This window comes from Acomys russatus, chromosome 10 (genome assembly GCF_903995435.1).
Source record: "Acomys russatus chromosome 10, mAcoRus1.1, whole genome shotgun sequence".
NCBI classification, from domain to species: Eukaryota; Metazoa; Chordata; class Mammalia; order Rodentia; family Muridae; genus Acomys; species Acomys russatus.
This window is the reverse complement of record NC_067146.1, coordinates 54,773,941-54,799,818: the sequence shown is the minus strand read 5'-3', so window position 1 is coordinate 54,799,818 and position 25,878 is coordinate 54,773,941. Positions and strand designations below refer to the sequence as shown.

The 25,878-nt window shown below is 46.0% G+C and overlaps 1 protein-coding gene across 2 annotated transcripts in view; it reads right to left on the bottom strand.

The window, feature by feature from the left end:
* The window catches only part of Dpp6 (dipeptidyl peptidase like 6), an 846,101-nt gene that overhangs the window by 742,938 nt on the left and 77,285 nt on the right, over positions 1-25,878 (bottom strand). The window contains exon 1 of one of the 2 annotated variants that reach the window (XM_051152208.1): positions 18,536-18,691. The exons of the other annotated variant lie outside the window; for it this stretch is intronic. Coding sequence (XP_051008165.1) covers positions 18,536-18,586 — 51 coding nt within the window. The 5' untranslated portion in view covers positions 18,587-18,691. Of the gene's footprint in view, positions 1-18,535; positions 18,692-25,878 lie in introns of those variants that run through there. 2 annotated transcript variants of the gene reach the window in all.

Sequence of the window (25,878 nt, the reverse complement as noted above, 5' to 3'; positions counted from 1 at the left end):
GTAAGGAATGTGTACAGGCATTGGCCCCATAGCTTGGTATTTTCTGTTGCAAGTGTTCAGTTGCTCTCTCAGCACTTTATGTCCTGAAGAGGAGGGGACGTGACAGGAAAATTATTTTAAAAGGAGTATCAAAATACAATGGCACTGACACTAAATGGATGATAGTGATGTGACATCACACACACACACACACAAACACACACACACACACACACACACACCATACACTGTTCATACAGAAGGCATTTCTGACCACTACCACTCTTGGATCTGCATGTCATCTTGCCCCCATTGTGAGCCAAGGATGATATCATGGCATCATTTTGTTAACATGGTTAACCATGAGCTTAGGATGTCCTTCATGATCTATATACACCTGCATTACCAATTTGTCTTATTTTTACCCTAAAACCACTTTCAATTCTATACTGGAGTGGGAGGGCATCCCCAAAAATCTTTTGGTTAAAAAATATATATAATATTCTAAGGGACCCACCATTCAACAATTGTTGATTTCATCTAGGATTGGGCCCAGTGCCTATGGGAAGATGTGGGGCTACGATATATGAATAGAAATATATAAAACCTGTGGATGATCCATTAGAATTATGGGCAAACATAACCAATCCACTGAACTGATAGAATCTATAATTTCAAGAAAACCACATGGCCAGCACATGAGTGGGGAGGGGTTGTGACAGTGAGGCTGAGTGTAACGTGTGGGGAACGATTTGAGCTTCAAGGTATACAAGGAAGAATAGTCCCCAAAGAAAGAGCATCCAGGAGAAGGAACAGTGAGCACAAAATTAGCTGAGGCTGGACAGACTGATGGGTTCCAGGGACTCCTGAGGGACTCTGCAGCAGCTGGACAGGGCCACGGTAAGAAGCTTATGATCTTCCTTACAACAGCAAGACTCTGAGAGACCTGCCTACAACACTCACTCTGGAAGGCTCCATGAGTCATGCTGTCTCTGACTCTGAGGAAAGCAGGGAGAGGCTGTCATGGTCAGGTCCTGTGTGAGCTAGATCCCCCAGCAGCTGAAGTGGCCGTTCCCACTGTAGTACCTCACACAGCTAATGTCCTCTTTTTCTACCCTTGGGGTCTCCAGTCTTTCTCTCCCCCCACATTTTCCTAGATGGGCTCAGTCTTCTCCTACATTTAAGGAGCATTTGTATTTTAGGGACTCCCTCTTGCTTCTGCCTCCTATGCATCTGCTGGGATAATGGGCATGTACCATTACCGCTGGCTTTCAAACTAACGTCCCCGTGACCATTGATATTTTCATCCACACATGGAAAAGAACTTGGACCAGAGAGAGAATCATTCATTTCATGCCAGTGTTCATGGGAAACTGTACAGTGAAATCCCCCAGAGACGGCAGTTGCTGAGTTCACTTGGCACATGTTGAGTTGGTTAAGAACAGTTCCCACAGAATTATTACTAATGTGACAGGGGAGTAGGAACTTAAAATGTTCAATCAAGATTAGCATGTGTAAGAAGCCAGCTTGCGCAAGGAGACTGGAAGTGATTCCTCACCCAGCATCATCTAGCAAACAGAGTGTATGCTGAACAAAGCCCTTGAAATACAAACGGGGTCAGAAAAGGGGCACCAGAGTTCGTGTGAGAGTCAGATCTCACTCTCCACTCAACGGTGGAAAATATCATGTTCGTTAGCTAGGTCCTGGTAGGGGTTCGAAGCTTACTGCCTATATTCTCCTTGGCTGCTGCCTTAGTTTGAGGAGGACCCCAGGACCCAGATCTGCCTGTCATAAAGTTCTTATTGTAGGTTTCCAGGACCCTGTGGGTCCTACTATTTCCCTATTCTTCCATGCTACTCTTGCCTAGAGTTTCAATAGGATGTCCTCTCTTCTGACCCCCTTTTTTGGTAAGTAAAGTTTTTCATGGTACATATCCCTTGGACTAGTGTTTTGATATGAGTGAGTATATACTGTTTTGTCTCAATCACAGACATAGGGGAGGGGAGAAGGGGGGAAGTGGGACAGAGGGAAGAATGGGAGGAAACAGGGGAAGGGCTAACAATCGAGATGTAATATGAATAAATTAATAAAATTAAAAAAAAAAAGAAATACAAACAGGATGGGAGGGGGGACTGCCGAAGAGCCTACAGTTTTGCCAGGCGGTTGCCGGGGATCTTTCCTCACCTCACCATCCCACTTACACTTTTGAAAGAGCCTTTTCCTCACTTAAGAGGCATGGGTGATCTTTTCTCCATCTCTCCTGGTGGCTGTGGGATTTCCACCTAATCTGTACTTCTCTTTAAACTTCTAATAGAACTTCCATTGTTCTTCCTTCTGGGCCTCTTTTTAAACACTTTTATTAATGACACTAAGAATGCTGAAAAGGAGTCCCAGTTTTCTTGGTGACACTAGCTCTATTCCATGTAATCTATATAGTACAATCTGCTCTCTGATTGTAGAGACCATCTGATCACCATCCTTGTTGTTTCCAGTGAATTTTTTGATATGTTGCTATCTGCAGTTTTCTAGCTACATATTGAAGTCAGTGGTCTTTTTTTAAATTTTTATTTCCATGGTTTTGCTTTTATCTAGGTGTCTGGATGTTTTTCATCTCAAACCCACAGTAGTGTCCTCTGAATTAAGACTATCACTTTGTTCTCAATGGGATAAATTATTTTTCTCAGGCCTTCATGATGTTTCTGGAAACATAGATCATTGGGTCAGAAGATCCTGGAATTCTCAATGACTCTAACAGACGTACTGAATCAAGCCTATGAGTCCTTGTGTTCTCTGAACTGTATGAACAGACCTGGGCTTGAACTTCATTCCCTTGTGTGTCGATCTTTAGTTAAAAAAATTTTTTATATCATTGCATCCATTTTTACCACTGATACTGTCTTATCACTTCCAGCCAGGGTTGTGAGTCTTTTAACAGTCACTCAAAAGAAGCATGGCTTTCTCCAAGAGGCACTGTCAGTGCTTAGCACACTACCCACCCCTTTCTCTGCTTTCCTAGTGCATTAGTGGGGCTCTCGAGAGAAACAGAACTGGGGGCACATGCGTAGACCCGAAGTCATAGGAAAAGGATTCATCCAGGAACCCACTTATGGAATGATGGGAGTTGTCAAGTCAAAAGTCTGCAGGTTGGATAGCACAGGAGTGTCGGAGACTGCTGGAGTCGGCTGCAGAATTCCTTCATGCTGGGTCTGCGGCCTTCTGTTTTCCTTAGGCCTTCAAAGGACTGAGCTCAACCCATTCCCAGGAGGTTGGACCACTTGCTCTGCTCAGAAGCTAGGACTTTAAGTGTCAGGTTTGTTTCAAACCACTTCACCACATCCGTTCTGCCTGGCGTTTCGTCACCTACTTGGGCACTGAGAGGCCAAGCTGACAGGTAATGCCAACCATAGCTACTGTCCTCAGCATCACCACTGACTTCAAATGTCCTTTCCTGATGTGGTTTCTATTTGTTTCTGGTCCTGACGTGTGCCAATCTCTTTCTCTCTTCCCATTTTTTGTCAGGAACCCAGAACTGGCAAACACAGTCTCAGGATGCATGCCCCTGGAGTGTAGGGTTCTATCTGCTAATGGGATTTTGACATTAATTTAGCAAAGGCCTATAGTATTTTCCTTCCACCTTTGTTTATATTCATTCACAAAAGCTGGGCTTGCGAGTCGGTTAGCAGTGCGAGAACAAACATTATCAGTGAAGAAATTGCAAATAATTACTGCTCCCAGTTCTTGTGTCCTGCACATCTCACCAGCAAGGCTCATTTAAGATCAGTTCCTTTTTATCTGGCCCCAAGATGCCATCATTATCCCATCTACATGTCCCAAGTGCGACACCCCCTTGCAGCTTGCTCATTTGCTCCACACACTCCCCATTTCAAGCTTCTAATAAGTAAATCTTTACACCTGGTCATGAGAGCCCTTACTTCCTTGCTCAGATGTCTCTCACAACAGAAATTATAGGTTCCCCCCCTGGACTCCATTTAAGTTATTCTCTTTTTGAAAGTGTTCAACTATTTCATCTGTAAGAAATATTCTTAATTTTGACATCTCACTCTGCCATGGATTGACAATTTAAGGGAAACAGCTCTCTCATCTGTCATGTCTTTCTCGAACAAGTGTGCTCCCAAACACATTTCTCAGTTGTAAGAAATCACCCCCAGACTGCAATATCTATGCTGAAATGATACAAGTTTCAGCCTGCTTTCTGGAAAGAATGCAGCTGGCTTGTTATTAAACAATTAGCTGCATGGCTGGTTTGATTTTGTAGGTTTCTGGTGCTAGAAAGTAGGCCCTGGGTGGGGGCAGGGATGTGTTCTGTATGCTTGGGTTTCTAGAATACAGGCTGTTCAGTGTACAGGGGTAGCCTCTGTCACTATTCAGGAAGTGGTCAGGGTGAGGACCCACATTGCCACCCCAGTCCTCCACCGTCTTCCCAAGCACACCCGAGCATCATCATTAGCCCTGGAGGGATGCTTCCCACATCTTCTGCCTGTGGAGAGCACCAGTGAGGGTGTGAGAACAGGACTGTCTCCAGAGTAACAAACTGAAGTTCACAGAGAACAATCCTAGGTGAGCTTCACTTTGGTTCCATGGGTGGGAAAATCCTTGCTTCTCTGCATGGCCAGCCAAGACCCAGGAGCCCTGCCCTTGTCAGAGATGATGGCTGGTGATTTCAGAAAACACACACAGCATTGGTGGACAATGTCCTCTGCCTGTGTTACAGGAGACGGACATGGTTGCTGACCTCCTCAAGTAGACAAAGTATCAGGTCTTGAGTTTAGCCGCAGACGTTCACCCTTACACAGGGTGAGTAAGATGGATGCTGGTCTCCTCTTTCCTACCTAGATGGCCTCCTGACTGAACTCTCCTGAGCCTCATTGGAAGACTGCACAGGTATTCCTTCTACCCAGAGATTTGGCAGGAGGAAGTGGGTTAGTAACAGGTATGCAGAGGGCCTATGTCCTGCTTGCCATATCTTAGCACTTAACCTTGAAAATGAGGCTGCTGAGTAGCCTGGATTCTGGGCTGCTTGCCCCCTTTGCTCAGTGCCCTGGAATAGACCCTTCAGAACTTTTCTACCCAATGTTGGGCAGAAGCTGATACTTCAACTACAGGACACAGAAGTTCCCACCTCAAGTGTCCTGCTTGGGCATTTTTTATCTTATCTATTTATTTATTTATTTTTTTGCTCTCCCAGCAAGGATCACTGGGAGAAGATGTGCATCCAGTGGGATCAGTTTCAGACAAACTGTACCAACACCTCAGGGACTCAGTGTCTCTAAGCTGGGGCATCTGTGGTGTCCTGGACTCAAGTTCTGCTTGTAAGACAGACATAAATTAAAAACAGGAGGCTTAGATCTCGTCACTGAGGAGTGGGGGGAAATACAAGCCTCTTCTTGCCTTTCTTAGGGAATTTACCTCACAGAACACGTGGCTGTTCATGTTGTGTAATCTCTTTGGAACAGGTTCTTTTGTGGATTGGACTGGGTTTCTTCCCAGTCCTGTGGTCCAGGAATACCTTCCTCTGCTCTTTGGAAGCCACTTGGAAGGAAGAGAGCTCTCTTCTCTCCCAGGTTCACAGGCCAACCTCCTTGTGCACTCTGCTCCAGGCTGCAAAACCACCTCCCACCATGGAGATAGGACAGCCTGACTTTCCCCCAGGTGAGAGCATAAACACCCACCACAGATGCTAGCCCAACTATCAGAGGAGTTCAGGATGAGCTGGCAAATGATGCTCTTAAGCCATCTCACTTAAGCACTAGTTTCTGTGTATCTTTAAACATGAATTTAGTGGGTTTCATTTGCCTGACTGCATGATGGAGCGACATTTCTCTCTCCTTAGAGCATACTGCCTGTGAGGTACCAAGTTCTGCCTAATGCTCACTCAAACACTAAAAAGTAGTATTTGTCTCTGTGATCCTTACGACAAGGATTTCTGAATTGAGAGAAGATTTGGGTTATAATTACACTTTCCTCAATGGGCTCAACTATAAATATCCCTCAGGAGAATTCCAGAAGGGGAATTCCACCTGTTAGGGCTCAGAAAACAGTGTCCCAACACAAGCTGCTTTGGACTTGAGATAGGGAGCCCAAGAAGAACTGCAGATGCAGGGAGTGGCTTTCCTAACCATCTGAAGATGAAGATACATCATGAACACGGTCACCCTCAAGCCTTCTGAAATGCTATTAACCAATGCTATTAACATAGCTGGCACCACAGAGGAAGAGACTGAGGGTCACACCCATCCACAACAGCAAGAAGCTCTGTCCCAGGGCATAGCAGCTTCCACCAGTCCACTCATTTGCCCTATACCATCTAGCCCCTCATAAGCTTCACATTGTAAATGGCTCTTGTGGACTTAGCTATTAATAAACTTGTGTGCATTTTCTCCTGTTAATCTGCCCATTGTCTGTGTGTTTCACAATCTCCACACTCAAATATTGGATTTATACAACAAAGCTGGAACCTTCCCACAATCCATTAGCATTTTTACTATGTCAAAAACGTAATATTGAGCACGTGTCTTCCATTTCTGTTCAGCATTAAAAAGAACTCAAGAAAAGGAAAGGGAAGAAGGGAAGAAGAAGAAATATAGATTGATGTTTTCACAAAAGCTTTCAGAATAGCATAGATTGTAAAAGGAATCTGCAGTGATCCGTAATAGTCTAAATTGGCCATCTGAGACTGAGAACACATTCTTCTAACTGGGTTCTAGGAAGAAATCTCCAGGGATCCAAAGACACTTTCACCATTACAAATTAGATCTTCGATGTCACCTGAAGGTCCATATGCTGACGGCATGGCCACCAGCCTCAGGTGCTGCTGAGAAGGAGTGTAACATCTAGAAAGGTGGGGCCTTGTCATGGTCAACTTATATTGTCAACTTGACATAACCCAGAATGGCCTTGGAAGAGAGTCTCAATGAGGATGGTCTACATTGCTGGTGAGCATGTCTCTGGAAGACTGCCTTAATTATTGAGTTTGCCAGTGCAGGACGACCCGGCCCACTGTGGGCAGCACCATTCCTCAGACTGGGGTCCTGAACTGTGTAAGGGTGGGGAAACTGAGCTGAGCACAAGTGAGCCAATGACCATGCTTGTATCCATTCTCTTTCTGATCCTGAATATAGATATAATGCAAGATGTGGATTGAAGGTCCTGTCTTGACATCCCCCAATAATGACTAATTGGAATTGTAAGCTGAAATCCAATACAGAATCCACTCCCATGGAAGAAAACCTCCATAGAAAAATTCCATTCCACATCGACTTGCAGGGTGGTCCTAAAACAAACCCCTTTCTCTCCTAAGTTGCTTTTTGTCAGAATATTTTGTCATAGCAACAGAAAGTAGGCTGCAACAGGCCTGGTGGAAGAAGGTGAAGTCATTGTGGGTGTGCTTTTGAAAGTTATTTTGGGACTCTGTTCTCTCTCTTTGCTTCCTGCCACCATGCGATTAGCAGTTTTGTTCCACTGGTGAACTCTGAAGGCACTGGGCCATTAAAATCACTATGCCTAACTAATAATGTATCAAAACTTCTCAAGTCATGAGACAAATAAGCCTTTCCTTCTTAACATCCACAGATATGCCCCAAATGTTTTGTCATAGTCATGGAAAGCTGACTGACATATCTCCTGAATGGGCCAGTATTCCTGAATTTATCCCACGGGGTCCTAAAGGAGGCTGATGTGTCCAAAGCAAAAGGAAGCTTTTCTATTGCCATCAGTTGACTGACCATGATGCCTCCTCCTAATGTTTTCCTCCACTAACTCCAGTGACCATCATTTCAGGTGCTGCACCCACCACAAGAGTATACAGAAGATGGTTCCCAAGCCACAGAGATGCCCCGATGCCTCAACACTGCTGCATCTAAGACTGAATCCATCTGTAGGCATAAGCTTTCCAGAAAACTCCATTCTACCAATATCTGCATAGTAGTCCTAGAACATTTCTCAGCACTTTGGATGTTTTAGTCCCAGCAAAGCTTTAGGAATACATTAACTCTCACTGGCATTATTATTGTAACAGACAATGTTAAAATTTGCACAAGACTATTTCAACATGTCTCCTGTTTATGTACCAAGAAGACTCTATGATATGCCTTTGTGACTGAATCTAGAATGGGGTGTCCAATCTGTGATTATTAACATTTCCTAGAATATGCTTTAAAAAATACTAAATACAACTAAAGGTAAACCCCTGTAGAAAATACTTTAATTTTCCTTCATAACAAAACTCCAAAATGAAAGACATCTCTGACCTTAATTCCACCCATGGAAGTACTATTCCATCAACCAAGTTTAAAATGGAATGCTCACACTTGGGGCCTCACAGCTCATGAGTCCTAATGCTACTGAAAAGTGTGCCTTAGATGAGGTAGAAGGAGAAGGCATCTCATCCTCAGGGTTGAAAATAAGTGTTTCCCCAAGCAGAATATAAAGAAACAGGCATCCATAGTCACACAATGTTCTCTTTGTTCTCTGCTGATGTGTGTCCCCTGTGTCTCCAACAGTCTTGGCTCCCTACAACACAGAAGGAGCACTGTAATTTGTATGATAATTCATAATTCTTTACTTTTTTCTTCTTGAACATTTCACCTTCCATCAGGAATAACACAGCAATACCCATTTTATAGCATTTAAAATTCTAGCTTTATATATGCATAACACATTGTTTTTGTTCTTTTTATTAGCATGTTAATTACTGTAATGGGTTCTGTCAGGACATTTCTATACATGAGTGGTGGTTTGAATGAGAATATGTATATATATGCTTGGTTCCCAATAGCGGAATTGTTTAGGAAAGATTAGGAGGTGTGGCCTTGTTAGAGGTGTGTCAGCAGGCATGGGCTCTCTCCCTCCCTCCTCTCCTCCCTCCCTCCCTCTTTCCCTCCCTCGCTCCCTTCTACTTTCTGACTGTCTCTTTCTGTCTTTCTGTTCCTTTCCCTCCTTCCTTTCCTCCTTCTCTGTTTCTCTTTGTCTGTCTCTCTATCTGTGTCTGTCTCTGTGTCTCTGTGTCTGTCTCTCTGTATCTGTCTCTGTGTCTCTGTCTGTCTGTCTCTGTCTATCTCTGTCTTTCTGTCTCTGTCTCTCTGTCTCTCTCTTTCTCTACCTGCTGCCTGCAGATCAGGATGTAAAACTCTCAGCTACTGCTCTAGCACCATGCCTGTCTGCTTCCACCATGAGGATCATGAACATGAACTGACCCTCTGAAACTCTAAGCAAGGTCTCAGTTCAGCAATTCCTTTTTGAAGAGTTGCCTTGGTCACGATGTCTTCTCACAACAACAGAGCAGTAACCAAGAAACATGCCTACATGCCTACAACAAACTTTTAATCACATCATTACCCTCTCTTGCCCCCCTATTCCCAGTGATCTGCTTTCTTTTCCAAGGACACTGAATTTTCTTTCTTTCTGTTTTTCATTTTTGTATTTGCTTATTTTGGGGTTTTTGTTTCTTGTTTTTTTCTTTTTGTTTTGTTTTTATCCAATAAGTTTCACCAGGATTGCTTACAGGAGTAAAGTTTGAAGGTTATTTACAGGATAATTGTCACCTTACTAGTGGCTACAGTACCTAAGAAAATGTCCCCCTCCCCCACCAAATTAATATTAGCCATATATAAATCCTCAGAGATGGGGCAGAACCCAGTGAACCCTTCCTCCCTCCATGAGAGGATATCTGTGGCCTCAATCTGACACAGCTCTTATTCAGGTAATCATAGCTGCTGTGAGTTCAAGACATGGTCCTTACCCAGAAGTCAGTGTTCTATGATGCTTCTTCCTTCCTTCTTCTCTTCTTCTCCTTGTTCCATGCTGTCTGCATTTCATATTGTTTTAAAGCTACTTTCTTTTATACAAGTTTGTTTGATAATGCCTTCATGTTTTTTTTTAATGTAAAGTCATTCATTTTTGCTGTATTGTATTCTGCTACACAAAAGACTAGTATATTTATGGACCTTCCCTTTGATGGAGAGTCAGTCAATTCAGGCTCAAGGTCCCTAAAAACATCCCTATCACCAACATCCTTACAAGTCTCTCATGGGGGAACATCTGCCTGGAATTCTCTTGAGAAATACTCAGGGGTTAGATGGCTAGCTGCTAAGTAGATCCTCAACTTCTGCCCCACTATGAAGTTTCCGAAATTTAACATCCCTTCCCATCAGCTGTGCACAGGGTTCTCACTGCTAAATATCTGCACCAAAAATCGGTCTTACAAATCTTTTTAAAACCTCAGGCGCCATTGGATGCTTCCTTGTTGTAATTCCAATTTTCATTTTTCTAGTTATGGTAATGAAGTTGAATTGCTCAGTGCACTTTTGTAAAATTCCATTTGTCCAGAGGAATACTCTCTATAGATCCAGAGTGCAGACTTGGGATGGCCTGGCAAAGAGGACAGAAGTCTTCTTACATATTCTAGTGTAGGCATTCCCAAGAAACCTTCTGCATGGCTGAGGAAGCCCACAGCCGTGCAGGTAGCTAAGGGCTGGTCTGCACTGTCACTCTGACTGGATTCAGAATCACCCAGGAAGCATATCTTTGCATATGTTTCCCAAATAGGTTTAACCAGGAAGGGAAGACCCACCCAAAGGTTGGCTCAGTTTCCGGTGAATAAGAGGAGGAGGATGCCAACTGAACACCAGCGTCCATCTTGTGGACTCCCACTCCCACAGCTGGAGCTGCTTCTGCTGCTTTCGACAGTGAGGTTTATGCCCCACAGCTGGGAGCCAGACAAACTCTTCCTTTCTTTCTTGCACTGCACCCATTTGTTATTTTGTCACAGCAAGAGACAGGTGACTAACACAGTGGGTTTTCATTTCCTCCCATCCCATGAACTGAGGGAGGTCTGCTTTCTTCCCTGCTAGAAGATTCTAACAAGCACATGGTGCCACTAATGGCAGAAACGTCCATGCCTGCAAGCGGCTGCTGAGAAGGCTGGAGAAACTGCAAATACACAGCCAGGGAGAGATGGCTCCTATGCTCCCCAGAGCCGTGTCCATCTTCCAGGCTGTATGTGTTTCCCTATAGGTCTAAACAAGAGAGAACTGCATGAGCTGCAAAGCGCTATTCTTTTAAGTGTCAACTTTTCTTTTGCCTTAGCACTGAGAATCTAGCATACAATCAAGGAGCCTTGGGGGAAGGAAGAGAAATGGTTGGTTTGCTTTACGTGGGTTCATGGATGGGAAGTTTCACTACATGGTGTTCATATAAACAACATCACATAATAACAAGTATTTGAAGTAAGTTTTCTGCTCACTGAAAGATAGTCTTCTCTAGTCAGGGTGGAGGTAAGGAGAGAGGGGGAAGAGAGAGAGAGAGAGAGAGAGAGAGAGAGAGAGAGAGAGAGAGAGAGAGAGAGAGAGAGAGAGAGAGAGAAAGAGGAAGGGAGAGAGAGGTCTCCAATTCTTAGCTGCAATTCCAGTGAAGTCTCTGCTGGCCCCACCTTCTCCCCCTGTGTCCTGCCCACCACAGTCACAGCCAGTGCAGCTGGTGCAGTGCCAACTGACACCACAGCCAGCCCAGCATGCCAGCGGCACCCTTTGATTTTCACAGATGAGTAACACTCAACTGCAAACAGGAGCAGCCTTGGCACCCCTGTCTTAGCATAGAGTTGCTATTTGTATTTAATAGCCAGAAAGTCAAGCAATCAAAGGGATGGTCATCTACAACACCTCTTGCCCATCAGATCTGCAGCTGGGCCCAACCGAGTGCAGTCTGTACCGCGGGAGTATGTACAGCATACATGATGAATGTACAAAGAGGGCAGCAAAGCTAAGGTGTGCACACACTATTGACAACCCTGCCTGGGACATATACACATTTACATCATCGCCCCCGTGTGTGTGTGTGTGTGTGTGTGTGTGTGTGTGTGTGTGTGTGTGTGTGTCTGTGTCAGAGATCAACCTCCACTGCTGTTTCTCAGGTACAGTTCACCTTATCTTGTGAAATGATCCCTCATTAGCTCGGAATTAACAGAGTAGCTTAGTCTGGCTGGCTGTGAGCGCCAGGAATCCTCTCCTTGTCCCGACCCCCACCCCCTACCCCAGCTGCCCCCTGCCAATACTCACACAAGCATGCCTGGTATTTTCTGACATGAGTTCTGGATCCTGAATCCAGGTCTGCAAGCTTGTACAGATAGGTCTTTCCTGGCCCAGGTGAGCTCTCCCCGACCCCATCAACTTTGTTTACCTGTAAAAAGTGGCATCTGGGGAAGATAGCATGACGAGGAGCTGAGGTCAGAATAGGGGAAAGTGGAGGTCAGTGGAGGCCTGTGTCCTGGCTTGGGGAGACCACTTCTGTAGTGCACCCTAACAGAAGCTTAAAGATACAGAAGGATAGCCACCCTTCACTAAGGGGGGGGAGCTGAATGGAACTTAAATCCATGAAAAATTCTAGAACCTTTACAGCTGGTCCCACTCTTGTCGCCTACTGACTCTGCGCTACTATTACATTGCTCCCATTTGGTGGCACTTGCTGCCACGCCTGAGCACCTGAGTTCAAGCCAGGAACCACATGGTGGAAGAAAAAAACCAACTGCTGCGAGTTGTCCTGTGGCCTCCACAAGAGGGCTATGGCGTGTGTGTGTGTGTGTGTGTGTGTGTGTGTGTGTGTGTGTGTGTGTGTGTGTGTGTTGTGGGGGGGTGAGGGAGGTATTCATTTAAAAATAAATGAAGGGACTGGAAAGATGCCTCTGTGCTTAGAGCACTGGCTGTTCTCCCAGAGGATTTAGTTTAGTTCCCAGCACCCACAGGGTAGCTCCTAACTGCTTATTAACTCCAGTTTTAGGGGATCCACTGCCCTCTTCTGGCCTCCCTAGGCAGTGTATGTATGTGGTACATAGACATGCACGCAGGCAAAAAGCCCATACACCTAAAATAAAAGCAAAAAGGAGCTAAAGGAATGCTAATGTTTGACGTGATTTAAATATCACACACATGTCGAAACATCTCAGTCCTATAAATATGTGCAGTCTTTAAGTCTGAATTGGTTAAAAGGTAAATAAGACACCTCTGCCTGTTTGCTCAGCACCATTTCTCACCACCATCCCTGGTTCTCTCCTGTAGAGTGTCTCCTCATTTCTCCCTCTCCTCTCCTGCCTCTCTTACCGCCTCTTTCTGGATTGTACCTCCTGCAGACTTTACTGTGCCTTTGTCAGGAGGCTTCCCACTCAATGATATGATTATTTCCTTGGACCTGATGACAATGTACGCTAGCCTCTGTTCCAGCCGCAGGCGGAGGCACCATTAACCCTACCCTGCTGGCCAGAATGGATAACTGAGCACAAGGTATTGGGCAGAATGGTGGTGCTATTGTAGGTTGAAAGCTTCCATTCTCAATTAGGGAGTCTCAGGTTTCCAGCTCATATATGGCCCCTGGGTTTCCTCCACTGGCTCTGTAATGCAATCATTCTAAAACATGCTGTGTTCTTGAGAATTTCCTCTCTATCCTCAGGAGGAGTGAGGTTGGATGGTAACGGGATGCTGGGTGGCCCTGTGTGCCCCACGTTCTTAGCCCAGCATATACAAGGAATGTACAGAGTCTGGGTGTGCGATTCAGTTCTTGGGTGTGGTCTGGCTAGGCAGACAGCACCAGTTCCTATAACCAAGACTTCAAATCTTCCCACATTACAAATTTATTTTAAACTATTAAGTTGAAATGAAACAAATGTCCTGAGGTGATTTAATTTTCTTCTCCAAAGAAAAGGGCTTGAAGGCCAGAGTTATTTTCTTCCATGAACTAGGCAAACCCTGTTTGATTTTAGGATAACAGTGTGTATGGAATATTTTTTCATGCTGCCTGATCCATTAAGAATATTTCCACACAATAAAACACCGAGCTTTGCTCTCAAGCTCAGCCTGTCCTGAGTAGCCTTCCAGAAAGTTCTCCTAACCTTTCAGTTAATAGATGCTCCCAGCCAAGCGGCCCCAGAAAAACCAATGGAGTCAGTAGTTGGCTGTAGTGTCCCCCAATGCACCATTCCTACTGGTAATAACAGAGCTCAAATACTAAGAGTGAGCAGGTATAAGGCAGAGTGGTACGTGTGCAGAACAGGTTTCAGAGAGAGGAGTGGCTATGGGACAGCAAGTTACTAATTTAGCATAATTATGGGTCCAAACACAGAGACCCAGAGGCCACATGAGCAAAAGCCTGATCAGACTCTGGAGAAGACACGTCAGCCTTCTCCACTGAAGTTCCACCTAAGACAACTTATAAAGCATCCTGAGTTAACCACCTCCTTCTGGCCTTGAGAACATTTTTGCGCTAATTTTACCAATGTGCGTATTTGTGTGTGTGTGTGTGTGTGTGTGTGTGTGTGTGTGTGTGTGTGTGATTGTGCTTACATGGCAATCATTTCATGACTGAGACGTGGCTCCAGCCCCAACTTTTTAACTAGTGGTTTACATATTGAAGATGTATCTGCTCCTGGAAAGTTATATGTGTGTCTCAGACTAATGTCCAGCCAGCTGTCCTGCATAGAAAGTAACATAGAGAGTCACATAGACAGTAACATAGAGAGTAACATAGTAACAAATAGAGTGACACAGATAGTAATAGAGAGCAACATAGATAGTAACATAGAGAGTAACACAGCGAGTCACATAGAGAATAACATAGTAACACAGAGTAACATAGAAAGTAAAATAGAGAGTAACATAGATAGTAACATAGAGAGTTACATAGATAATAACACATAGATGGTAATATAAATATGTGAAGAAGATAGATATCTGAGGAGGGACAATGTTAGGAACAGATGCTGCAGAGCCAGGAAGTAGGGAGAATCCACTTGTGTCTCCATAATGGGCACACAGGGAAGATGCTCAGAAACCTGAGCCATCTATACACCTGGACCCATTTTCAGAAGGTGTATCATCTGCAAACACTAACCAGCAATGCCTGTGTTAATAGCCAGTGTGAGGAGCTCCATGTCACTGCCGAGTGAGAGGCAGCAGCAGGATTGCCATTAAGTTCCCTGGGGCAGAAGAGCCCTGTTCTGATCCAGGCTCCACCCCTGTAATTCATCTAGCAAGCAGAGATGTTTCCAGGGAGGGCTCCACAGCAGGGTGTGGCACCTCACCAAGAACTTGCCTAAAAGTCTCCATGACTCTCTGTGCATTATACCCACTATATGTGGGCTGCTTTGGCCACTGGCATCCATAAGCCGAAAGAAAGAAAACTCCAGCTTTGGACAGTTCTGATCCAGGGGCAGTAACCAGAACAGGAAGGGGAAAAACATCACATCTGAGAGGCTGTTAGACTCACAGTATTACAGGGACATCCAGCCAGGGACAAAAGACACAAACTGAGTTGCAGAAGTTACAAGAAAAACTTGAGTTTTCCCTGCACCAAGGATTTCCAGCCCACAGCCTCTTTTAAGGCCGTTACTGATTGGCCCTGAGATGTTCAAGGACCCAGGTGTATTGCAGACTTCTGAGCACTGAAGGGACACACATACACCCTGATCTCCTGTCACATATGTGAGGATCCACCATGGCAGGTATTGAAGACCGGAGCAATCCCCAAGGCTTGGCTCTGACCCAACTTTTCCTCAGCAACTTGGTGTCAGGAAAAAGCTCACAGGAACAGAGCTGCCAGGAGATTTAACAGGGAGCAACAATGGTCTTTATACAATAAAACTTCCCACTGGACCCACTTCAAGAGGAGGCACCCCTGCATGTTAGTGGGACAGCAACCCACCAGCCATAAAGGGGTGCTGGATTGAAAATGTGCATCCAAGGACCTAAGATGTTTCAAGGGAAAACTTTATGAAGACTGTATTACTTTAAAGGCAATGTTTTGCTCCATGAGGATGAAACATCTTGATTTCTCTCATAGCATATGAAATGGCAAGTTGAAGGGTTAGTGTGCTGATATCCAGAATATCTGAAGTTCGTGAAACAGACTTTTCCCAAGAATGAAGGGGAAGCTGTGGGTTTATTTCTTCGATGGCATTTCTTACCACTCATGGACTAGCACGAAATAAGACCAGGGAGCAAAACAGTACATTTGCCTCCTCTAAGTCACCCAATGCAATCGGAGATGAACTTTTTCAACAACGTAGAGGAAGTAAAATGCGGTAAACATGAGCCTTCACCTCGGCAATGCGGCATAGGCAGGACCAGCCTTGGCTCGCTGTCTAGTCCTTGTGGGCATCTTGTGAAACACAGATCTGCAAGGGCCACACATAGACCCATATGTGGGAAGAGACTGTCAGTCACTAGGCTGGCATCCCCACAACCCCTGGGCATGGTCAAGTCTGCTCTGCCCGTTCTCTCAAGGACTCAGAAGTCAGGCTTGGCTTGTCTTTCTCTGTGTATGTAGAAGCCCTGACCACTCACTGTGAGGCATTCTGCTGCTCTCTCGGGCACTCACCTGCCAGAACCAGGCGTAAATCACGCCGTCCTCACAGCAAATGCCAGATATCGCCTGAATTCCAATCAAGACCTGAGTGCCAAGAACTGCCAGTCATCCAACCCAGGCGAGACTGTGATTAACAAGCTTTCCAAGGCAACTGATGAAAAATTAGAAACCAACAAGCCCCAAATTAACGGAGCAAGCATGAAAGTGCCATTCGATGGAAGCCACAGAGACTTAGTGGGAACATGAAATTCAAATGAGTTACAAACCGCACTCTTACTTATCAACTTAGGAGTTGATAAATAAGGCATTTAAAGGTATAGTGACCTTACATCTTCTCTCGCTCTCTACCCAACAGATGATGGATAAAAGGCTGGTTGCCACAGAATCTCCTGGGCTCAGTTCAGCTGGCCCTAATGACAGAAATGTGCAGGACAGAGGGAAGGGTGAGAGTAAGCGTCACGTGGGTAGCCATAGTCAAAGAGCAAGCAAGAGATACAGTGAGCAAGCTTTTCAGCATTTCAGAGGGAGGGAGTGTAAAAGGCGCTGTCACACGTTTTTAAGAGATATAAAGACATCTCTATTCTGCAGCATACCACGCCAGCTCTGGTGACAAAATACTCCTGTGATACTAGGTTTCTATGACCATTGATAACATGTTATTTAGATAAGTAACCTTATTCCATGCCTTCAGCCTCATAGCTAAATGTTCCAGTTTGACTAGCAGGATATGAAAAGAGACCATGGTATGGGTGGGCACTGTACAGCAGGCATACTTCATACATACTTATTATCTGGTTATACACACTTATGCTGACCACCATAACAGACCAAACGACGGCTAAAGACATAAGGAAAGCAGGTATATTTTCACAGACAACTTAGTCAGGCCAGACCAAGAAGAGGCGCTGACTAAGGGCTTGTGGAGTGGGGTAACCTCACAGATCTTGTATGCCACGCTTTCTGCCCTAAAGTCAGGTCCTGAGCTAAACCGGCAGCTTTCTTTTCACCAGGCAACAGGTGCCTTGCTGAGGGTTGAGTATGTTTTACAAGTAGAACAAACACACTCTCGTTTCATGTTTCTCTTTGTTTAAAGGGAAACTTCAAATTGGGCAGGCTGGCTCTCCCAAAAACACCTTAAACAGCTACAGACCTTGCTGGACACACATTCTTCCATTTCTTGCTCACTGTTCTGAAGCAGCACGTCAATCGCTCCTTGCCCCTGCCTCACACAAACCCAAAAACACATAGGGTAACACAAAGGCTCTTCATCTCATCTCAACACCTCGAGGGCAAAAACATTACCCACGTAAACACACACACACAGGACCATCGCAGCTCAGCTGGATGGAGACCTCCCAGTCCTTACCAGGAGAACCCTGTACTCTGACCCCTGGGCCCATGTCTCAGGCCACTGGCATCACCAGCAGGGTATACTGATGCCAGATCAGTCAGCCACAAGCAGCCTGGTGTTATCTTGGTGAGAAGACAGGACAGTGGTCCTTAAGTTGGCAAAGTTGTCACTGCCAAGATGCCCCTTGGCTCACAGACCTCAGGTTCTGGGAATCCTCGGAGGTCTTCCATCCTTCAGGGGCACTTGCAATCACTGATCCCTACCTAAGAGTCCATCATCTTTGGGCAATCATCTTTCCTAAAGCCGGGGGAGGGGGGGCAGAGGAGGGGGGAAGGCCCCTGACTGCTGGGCAGCTGTGGACTTGGTGTCCCCCTCCAGTCTGTATTTTGCCATAGTGAATATCCTGAAGGCTAAAACCCCACAGGTCTCCTCTTAGTCCTGACTTGCACCCAGGAGACCAGGCAAAGGCATTAGGGCCCAGAGGTAGGTACTTCCTGCCTAAAGCAACATCCTATCTCTGTGCCTGCCCCCAGAACAGCCCTGGGGAGGTCATTGAAACTCAACAGACACAGGCAAGAGAGCAGCCTGTGCCCAAAGCAACAAAACCACATGCCCAGAAGACAGCAACAGCCAAACCACCAACTTCCCACTCACAAACAGAAGCTGGGTTATTAGCACCCTTCAGAGCCAAGTGGGAAGTCCGGCCGTGGGTACGTGAACACCAACCAGGTCTCAGACTTCCCCGGGAAATTCAGGACTCCTGAGGTCTGACCCACCCCCCTCACCCCCCCCCCCCAACACACTGCTTCTCAATGTGGGTTCCCGCCCCACAGCACTCACCATCATGTTACCCTGCATCTTAGCCGTCTTAATCATTGCTTTTTCCTTCATTGTGCCCCCAGTCTTGAAGCTGACTTCTGGCCCAGAGAAGACTAACTTAATCCATTGTTCTGGTGAGGACCCAAGTGTAGACCCCAGTCGCGATTACTGGGCGGAGATGGCGTTTTCTTTCTTTCTTTCTTTCTTTTTTTGAAGAAAACACAATCTGTCAGGTCCTGGTTTTCCTGTCCCCGTGGATTCCCAGATAGATTCCACTGAAATCAACTCCTGTCGGTGGCTGCCAGGAAAGCAAAATCCAGAGCCAGGCGCTGGGGGTGCGGCTTGTAACAAAAAACAAGCTGGGAACTGCGGAGCAGAGCGAGGACGTGGCTGCCTGCTAGCAAAGGCGTGTGTCCCCGGAGCTAGCTCTCAACATGCCGTGAGTGACAGCAGCGTGGCCAGCGCCTTGTGCACTCCAGGACTCTGGGCGGAGATGCTTTGCTGGCAGCGCTGGTTCCCAAGGGCGGTGACACCCGTGTGTGTGTGTGTGTGTGTGTGTGTGTGTGTGTGTGTGTGTGTGTGTGTGTGTGTGTGTGTGTGAATGTACACGCGTGCGCGTGCTGGCCTCAGCCTCTCCTGAGAAGGACCTGGAAGCCCTGGGCTGCAGCACGCTTCAGCTAGCTTAGCTGCCAAGGGGATGGCCAGCAAGAGGGAGACAACAAAACAGGCTCCAGAGAGATCTCTGTGGGTGGAGCCACCGGAGATTAGGATAGATGAGCAGCCACCAGTCTGGGGCTGTGCCTCACAGACCAGGGAGTAGAGAGGCAGAGAGCTAGACTCTACAAGCTTGCAGACCGCTGAGAGTCTGGCAGGGGAATTGGGGGTAAGTGGGTGGAGCCTGCACGGCAGCTGATATATAATGTGGCTTCAGGTTACTATGGGACACACTTGGTGTCTCCATGGTTGCACCAGGGGCGCCTTGAAATCAGTGGCCTTGGCAGTGACAGCAGCACCCTACGGAGCCCCTTGCTGTGTCTTCAGAGCCCCACTGTGATGCCTGCTACTCCAAACCTAGTCACTGCCCTCCAGACCTCCACCCAGCCGCCTTCCTAGGAGCTACTTTGTTTCTTCCGTTCTGTCTCTCAGGCCAGCACCCTCCTCCCTAGGCAAGCCGCCCCTCCCCCAAACTCCAGACCCACTTTTATTTCCTCAGCCTTCTCCAGGGTAGCCAAGCCTTGATTCCGGGATCGCCAAGCGGATCATTCACAACTGTGCTTTGTTCAGCATGATCTCACACAGCAGGGAGCTCCAGGGTGTCCCGGCAGAAGTCTGACTCTTTCTTTTATGGATGGACCTCGAGCGCTCCAAAACCCAAAGGAACTCCGGCTTGTGGAGGTGTGTAAAGTGCGCCCTCGCCTGCCAGGGAAGGGCAATGGCGGGAGCCGGTCTGGTAAGGCTTTTGAAAACTTCTTTCCGCCTTTTTAACATTCACGAAAGATCTTTTGTAAGAAAGAAACAGGAGGCCAGGGCTCAGAAGTGGCTTAAGCTGATTCCTAAACCATGCACGTGCAGAGCACAGTGTGTAGCTATGCAGACTAACACCATGCCTGCGTACTCAAAGCCGTTGGCAGGTGGTACACTGGTATAAAACGAAGATCTGGGTTACAGAGAGGAATGGAGGAGAAAAACTGAGGACAAACACTTGGAAAGCAGCCTGTGCAGTATGCATGTCTACAGTGTAGGCATGGTCTTTTCTGGGAAGTCATTTCTGGTAGGGTTATTTCTCTCCTGGCCACTAAAGCAAGATACTGTAAACAGAAATGTGTTCTTGCAGTGCTAGAGGCAAGGGATAAATTCCTTTTCCCAACAAGAGGTGTGCCCCTCCAGTGAAACGGGCTGCTTCTTGGTCTCACAGAAAGCCTCTGGGGTGTACTGAGTGGCTGGAGGATGGGGTGGCTGGGGTTCCCCTCCCTGGCCCCCACCCCCTCCTAACCACTGCTTCATCTCAGTTCCTCACAGTTAGAGCTTGCAGATTTGAATCTGGGGATAGGTAGAAGCATTCAGGCCATAGGATATTCAGGTTAACAACACATTTTCAATGAGAAATGTCCCATAGTCTAGGGCAATTGGCCACCATTGTCCTCAGCTGGCAGCGCTGACTGGGGAGGTTTAGGTTGTGTAGCCTTGCTGGAAGAAGTGTGCCTCTGGCTGCAGAGAGAGCCTTGGCATTGAGGGCTTCTCCACCTCTCTCTCTCTCTCTCTCTCTCTCTCTCTCTCTCTCTCTCTCTCTCTCTCTCTCTCTCTCTCTCTCATTGCACCTGGAGATGTGAGCTCTCACTTTTCTACTCCCACCTCCACATGTGCAACTTGCCCCCACGCCTCCCATCCATGACACAAAATAAACTCTTTCATCCGCAAGTCACTTTGAAAGGTGATATTTCATCATAGCAACAGAAAAGTAACTCATAAAGCTGTCCACGCTGGCCTTTCCCTCACAAGGTGGGAAAAACAAACACAACAGCAACAACAACAACAACAACAGTTTTTCACCTTGCCATGTTCGTAGCACACTTTAAATTACCCCTGGAAATGGAATGGATGAATGAAGACAAATCCTAAGAAACCAGCACCATTGGGAGGCTGAGAGTGTGCCCCTAAGGCTCACCCAACAGTCACGGGCCCTCGTGTTCTGGGCTCTGTTCCTACTGCCCACTGTTAGTGCAATGCCTGCAGTGAAGGCAGAGTGACAGGTAGACCTAAAACGGAAGGGATTGAGGCAGCCTAGGATTCTGAGCACAGGACTGCGACTGTGCTCACTCCTCCCCGGTAACTCCCCTGCTTCCGCCAGTGCCTGTGGGATACTGGTCGGACATGAGAGAGGATGATCAGGGCTGACTCCATGGGAAAGGCGAAAGGCAGGGAGATAAGAAAATATGCTTCAAATGGGATGGCTCCCAATTTTTAAGTTAATTCTTGATAACACATTTTGTAAGAAAATCCCTTTAGGAGACCACAGTTGAATCTTTTCCTATCCCAGCCACAGTGGCCTTTTCCACACTGTGGCAATTGTGAGCAGGGATGCCGTCTCAGTCTTTTTGTCACTATGAAAACACTACAGAGTAATTTACAAAGGATAAGGCTCATGGCTCTGAAAGTTGGCAAGCTCAAGACAGGAGAAGGTGTCACAGGGAGAAAGAGAGCATATGTGCTGTCTTGGGTCCCCCTCCTCTTCTTATAAAGTCACAGTGACATCATGATAGAGCAACGTCAGGCCTTCATCAAACCCTGGCTGTACCCCAAAGGCCCCACCTCCTCTGTTTTCTAAGACCTTACAGTATGAACTTGGCCAGGACATTCAAAGAGTGGCAAACACAAAAGCAGTCCCTGGGTTCAGTTCCAAGTGCCTCTCTAGTTCCCACTACAATAGCCAGTGTGGCACCATAACCCAAGAGTGCAGTAGTGACGTATATACTTTGGCAGTCACCAACAGCTCTCTTGTTGAACTTTTCAGAGAGAGGGCAAGAAGGAAACCATGCCTGGCACTGAGACCCTAGCTAACTACTCAGTGCTAGCAGAGTTCCGTCCATTAGAGGAGAGTCTACAACCACGGCTTTACTCACCCAGCATAACCCCCAACCACATTCTACAAACACTGTTCTCATACCCACAGATAAGTGTAGCCCTCGTCCCTCATCAAAGAAACTTTCCTTTGCAACAGACAGACACCACTACAGAAGACCACACCAAGCCCAGTCTCGGTGGATACATCTAGAAAACATTTCCATACAAAAGCCTCAGGGATCCTTGTGGGAAAGGGGATAGAAAGACTATAAGAGCCAGGAGATTGGGGAGGTTTTTTTTGTGTGTGTGAGATTGTGTTTTCTAGCAATGTCAGAAGCTATATCCATAAACTCTCACCAGTATGACTGCCCAGACCTAAGCTGAGCAAGCATGACATCAATGAATATGCCAAAGTAGATGGGAAAAGCTCATGAGAACTCAGCCATATACAAAGAACCATAGGCAACTGAGGAAATCTAGGAGCAGGGGAGGCAGTCTTGTCCAGTGTCAAATAGTCAGCATGTGTGTGTGTGTGTGTGTGTGTGTGTGTGTGTGTGTATTGTGTGTGTGTGTGTGTGTGTGTACACGCAACAATGCTTAGTGAAAAAAGTGGCCGTGAATTTAAAGGAGAGAAGGGAAGGTTTGGAGGAGGAAAACAGAAGGGAGAAATGTTGTAATTAAATTACAACCCCAAAAAGAGAACGAGTACCTGAACAGAGAAACTACAGGAAGGAAGACTTTATTTTGGCTCATGGTTTAAGGTGACTCGGTCTTCCTTACAGAGAGACATGGCGGCGGCAGCGACCCTCTTCCTCCAGGGCGGTTCTACTTCTTACAGATGCCACAACCAGCAGAAACAGGACTACCAGCTGGGGGCCGAGGGTTCAAGCACAGGATCACATTTTGCATCCAAAGCATAGCAGTGTGCTACCATAAGGAAGTTCAACACGTGACATCCCCAGTTTGTTGAAGAGAACATCACGGCTACAGGGGAAAGCACATAGTTATTCCTAACCATCACCTATTTTTATGCAGATTAAATTTATTACTGGCTTTCTTTAGAATGTAGCTGCTTGTGTTTTATTGAAAGCATCATTCACCTTATATAACTTAATTTACTCACAAATCTTCAGGAAGGTGACTTCTGGAAAAACAGGAATAATTGTCATTTACTTTGCCAAGTGTACATGCACACTAATAACAGCATGGAGAAAATGTGTAGTGAACTGTCCTTTGTCTTCTCTCAATCGAATCAGAAATAAGACAAATTATCTTCAAGTATCCCGCCACCCTGATGAGATGTGGTATGCTTGGTGAGTGATGGTGCGGATGTGTCAGTGCTGGGGGCAGTTGAGGCGAAGAACAGGATGAGCTGAAGTGAGGGGTGATGGTTGAAGTACATCTCAGGATCTACGTAACCGCCATGAACCTGTTGCTGGGACAGCAGCTTCCACAGCAGGAGGTAAGGAAGCACAGTCACTGGGGTCTTGAGAGCCAGTCCAGTGGGAACCGGGACGTCAAACTCAAGTCCCCAGGAGACAATGACGTGGCAAGACCCACATGCAAAGACTGTGATGGCTCCTCCTCTGATCAAGCTGGAAGTAGGGGGTGCGGTGGGGCATCTGGACATCCCCATACTGGCTGTGAGAGCTGGGACAAGGTGGGCAGCTGGGCAGGACTGGGGTGTAGAGCAGAGCCATGCATGGCTCACTCTTGTAAGCCAGTGATCCCTGGGCTCAGGGGTTAAAGTACCACACAAGCCCAAGTACTGAGTTTTAGATCCCAGAGAGCCACATGAAGAGCGCACATCGCAGCCTGCCTATAATTCCCACCTCGGAGGATGGAGATGGGAGCCTCAGCTGAAGCTGGCCAACAAGACTAGTGCATACTGAGTTTGACTGAGAATTTAACCCTGTCTCAATGAATAATCTGGAAGAATACATTCAAAGATGATTAGTGATGTCAAGCCAGGCCTTCATATACAGCACCACACTTGTATCCACACACATGCAAAAAATGCAGAAATACACATGTACCACATATATGCCAAATAAAAATAGAAAAAAAATCCCAACAAACAAAATGTACTAAATCCAGTATCACTGGGCATCACATCAGCACCCTTCACCATCACCCTTTAAAACCTCACATTGGCATCTCACTGGGACATGAACGTGGTATTTACTATCACTTCATTTAATTGTCAGTCACCTTTTCCACAGTTAGAATAGTACTTTTACAAATTATCACAAATTGTCTGTGTGTACATGTCAGTTCTCTCACGTTAAACTGGAGATGGCAATGCCAGCCATTCGTCTTCATCCTTACACCCTTAAAACTTGACTGCCGAACAGCCAATGAACAATCCTTAACAACTGAAGGAATGGGCGAAGGGGCATCTGTGCTGTCACCTGCCTTCAAAGAGCCTACCAAGAATTTACAGGACACATTTCACAACAAGTGCCCTTTAAAGCCAAAGCGCATTGTTTTACTCTGGAAGTAGACGTGAGAAACCTCAAGAGTTTGCCCAAGTGACATGCAGACTTGGCAGTGTCTTGATTTGCTGCAGTATTTACACAAGTGACACGTAAACTTGACAGTGTCTCACTTTGATGTGGTGAGTCAGGCATCCTAGAGTTTGCTAAGGTCATCTGTCTTTGGCCTTGCTCAATTTCAGGGGTTTATCACCCACATCCATGGAAATCAAACTCTTCAGGAGTGGGGAGAATTCTGACCAGACCCCTTGCTGTGTCAGCCCTGTTTTCTCTCCTTCAGGTAGCTGGATCTCTGGAGTTCTAAACACCATAGTATTTATATACACCCCTTTTTTTATTTTTTATTTTTTTTTGAGATACAGGGTTTCTCTGTGTAGCCTTGGCTGTCCTGGACTCACTTTGTAGACCAGGCTGTCCTCGAACTCACAGAGATCCACTTGCCTCTGCTTACCTGAATGCTGTGATTACAGACATGTGCCACCACACCCAGCTTCATAAAGCCTTTTTTAAACTGGTAAACATTTAGAATTATACACAGCTAAGCATATGAGAGCCATCATCATGTCTATGGGCGACATGATGCTCTCATGCTGTGGCTATGAAAAGTCAAAGACACAAGAGCTCCATCAAAGAAATGGCCACACATCTATAGACTAGGACTAATGTACAGGGAAAAGAGATTTAGGCAAAAAAAGATTTTACTTGGCTTATAAGAAAACTTACATGCACCAAAAAAATCACAAAGACAGTTTAAAATTATAACCAAGCTTAAGTCGTTCAATGAAAGTGGCTTAGAGGCACATTCATAAGTATATCTCATCACTCTTTTTCCCATACAGTGTATAATGATTAATAAGTGGCTGAAAGTTATATATATATATATATCAAAAAGATATATATATCAAAAAGATAGGAAATTAAAAGTAGACAATACATTTTTGAAAAATCTCTATTTTCTGTCTCTAATGCAACCGGCCTATTGAGTTCACCACTGCTCTGTCCCACGTAAGATTGTAAATACAGTAGAAGGATTAAGAAAGCTCAACAAAACGGTTAATCCAGGGACTGGAGATGGCTCAGCAGTTAAAAGCCCTGGGTGCCCTTGTAGAGAATCCAGGCTCAATTCCCACCACCCAAATGGGACACAATCATCCGTAATACTAGTTTTGGGGAAGTCCACACCCTCTTTTGGCATCTACACGCACCAGACATGTGCAACGTGCATATTATTATATGTGGGCAATATATACAGTGTGTGCATGTGTGTGTGTGTGTGTGTGTGTGTGTGTGTGTGTGTGTGTAATACAA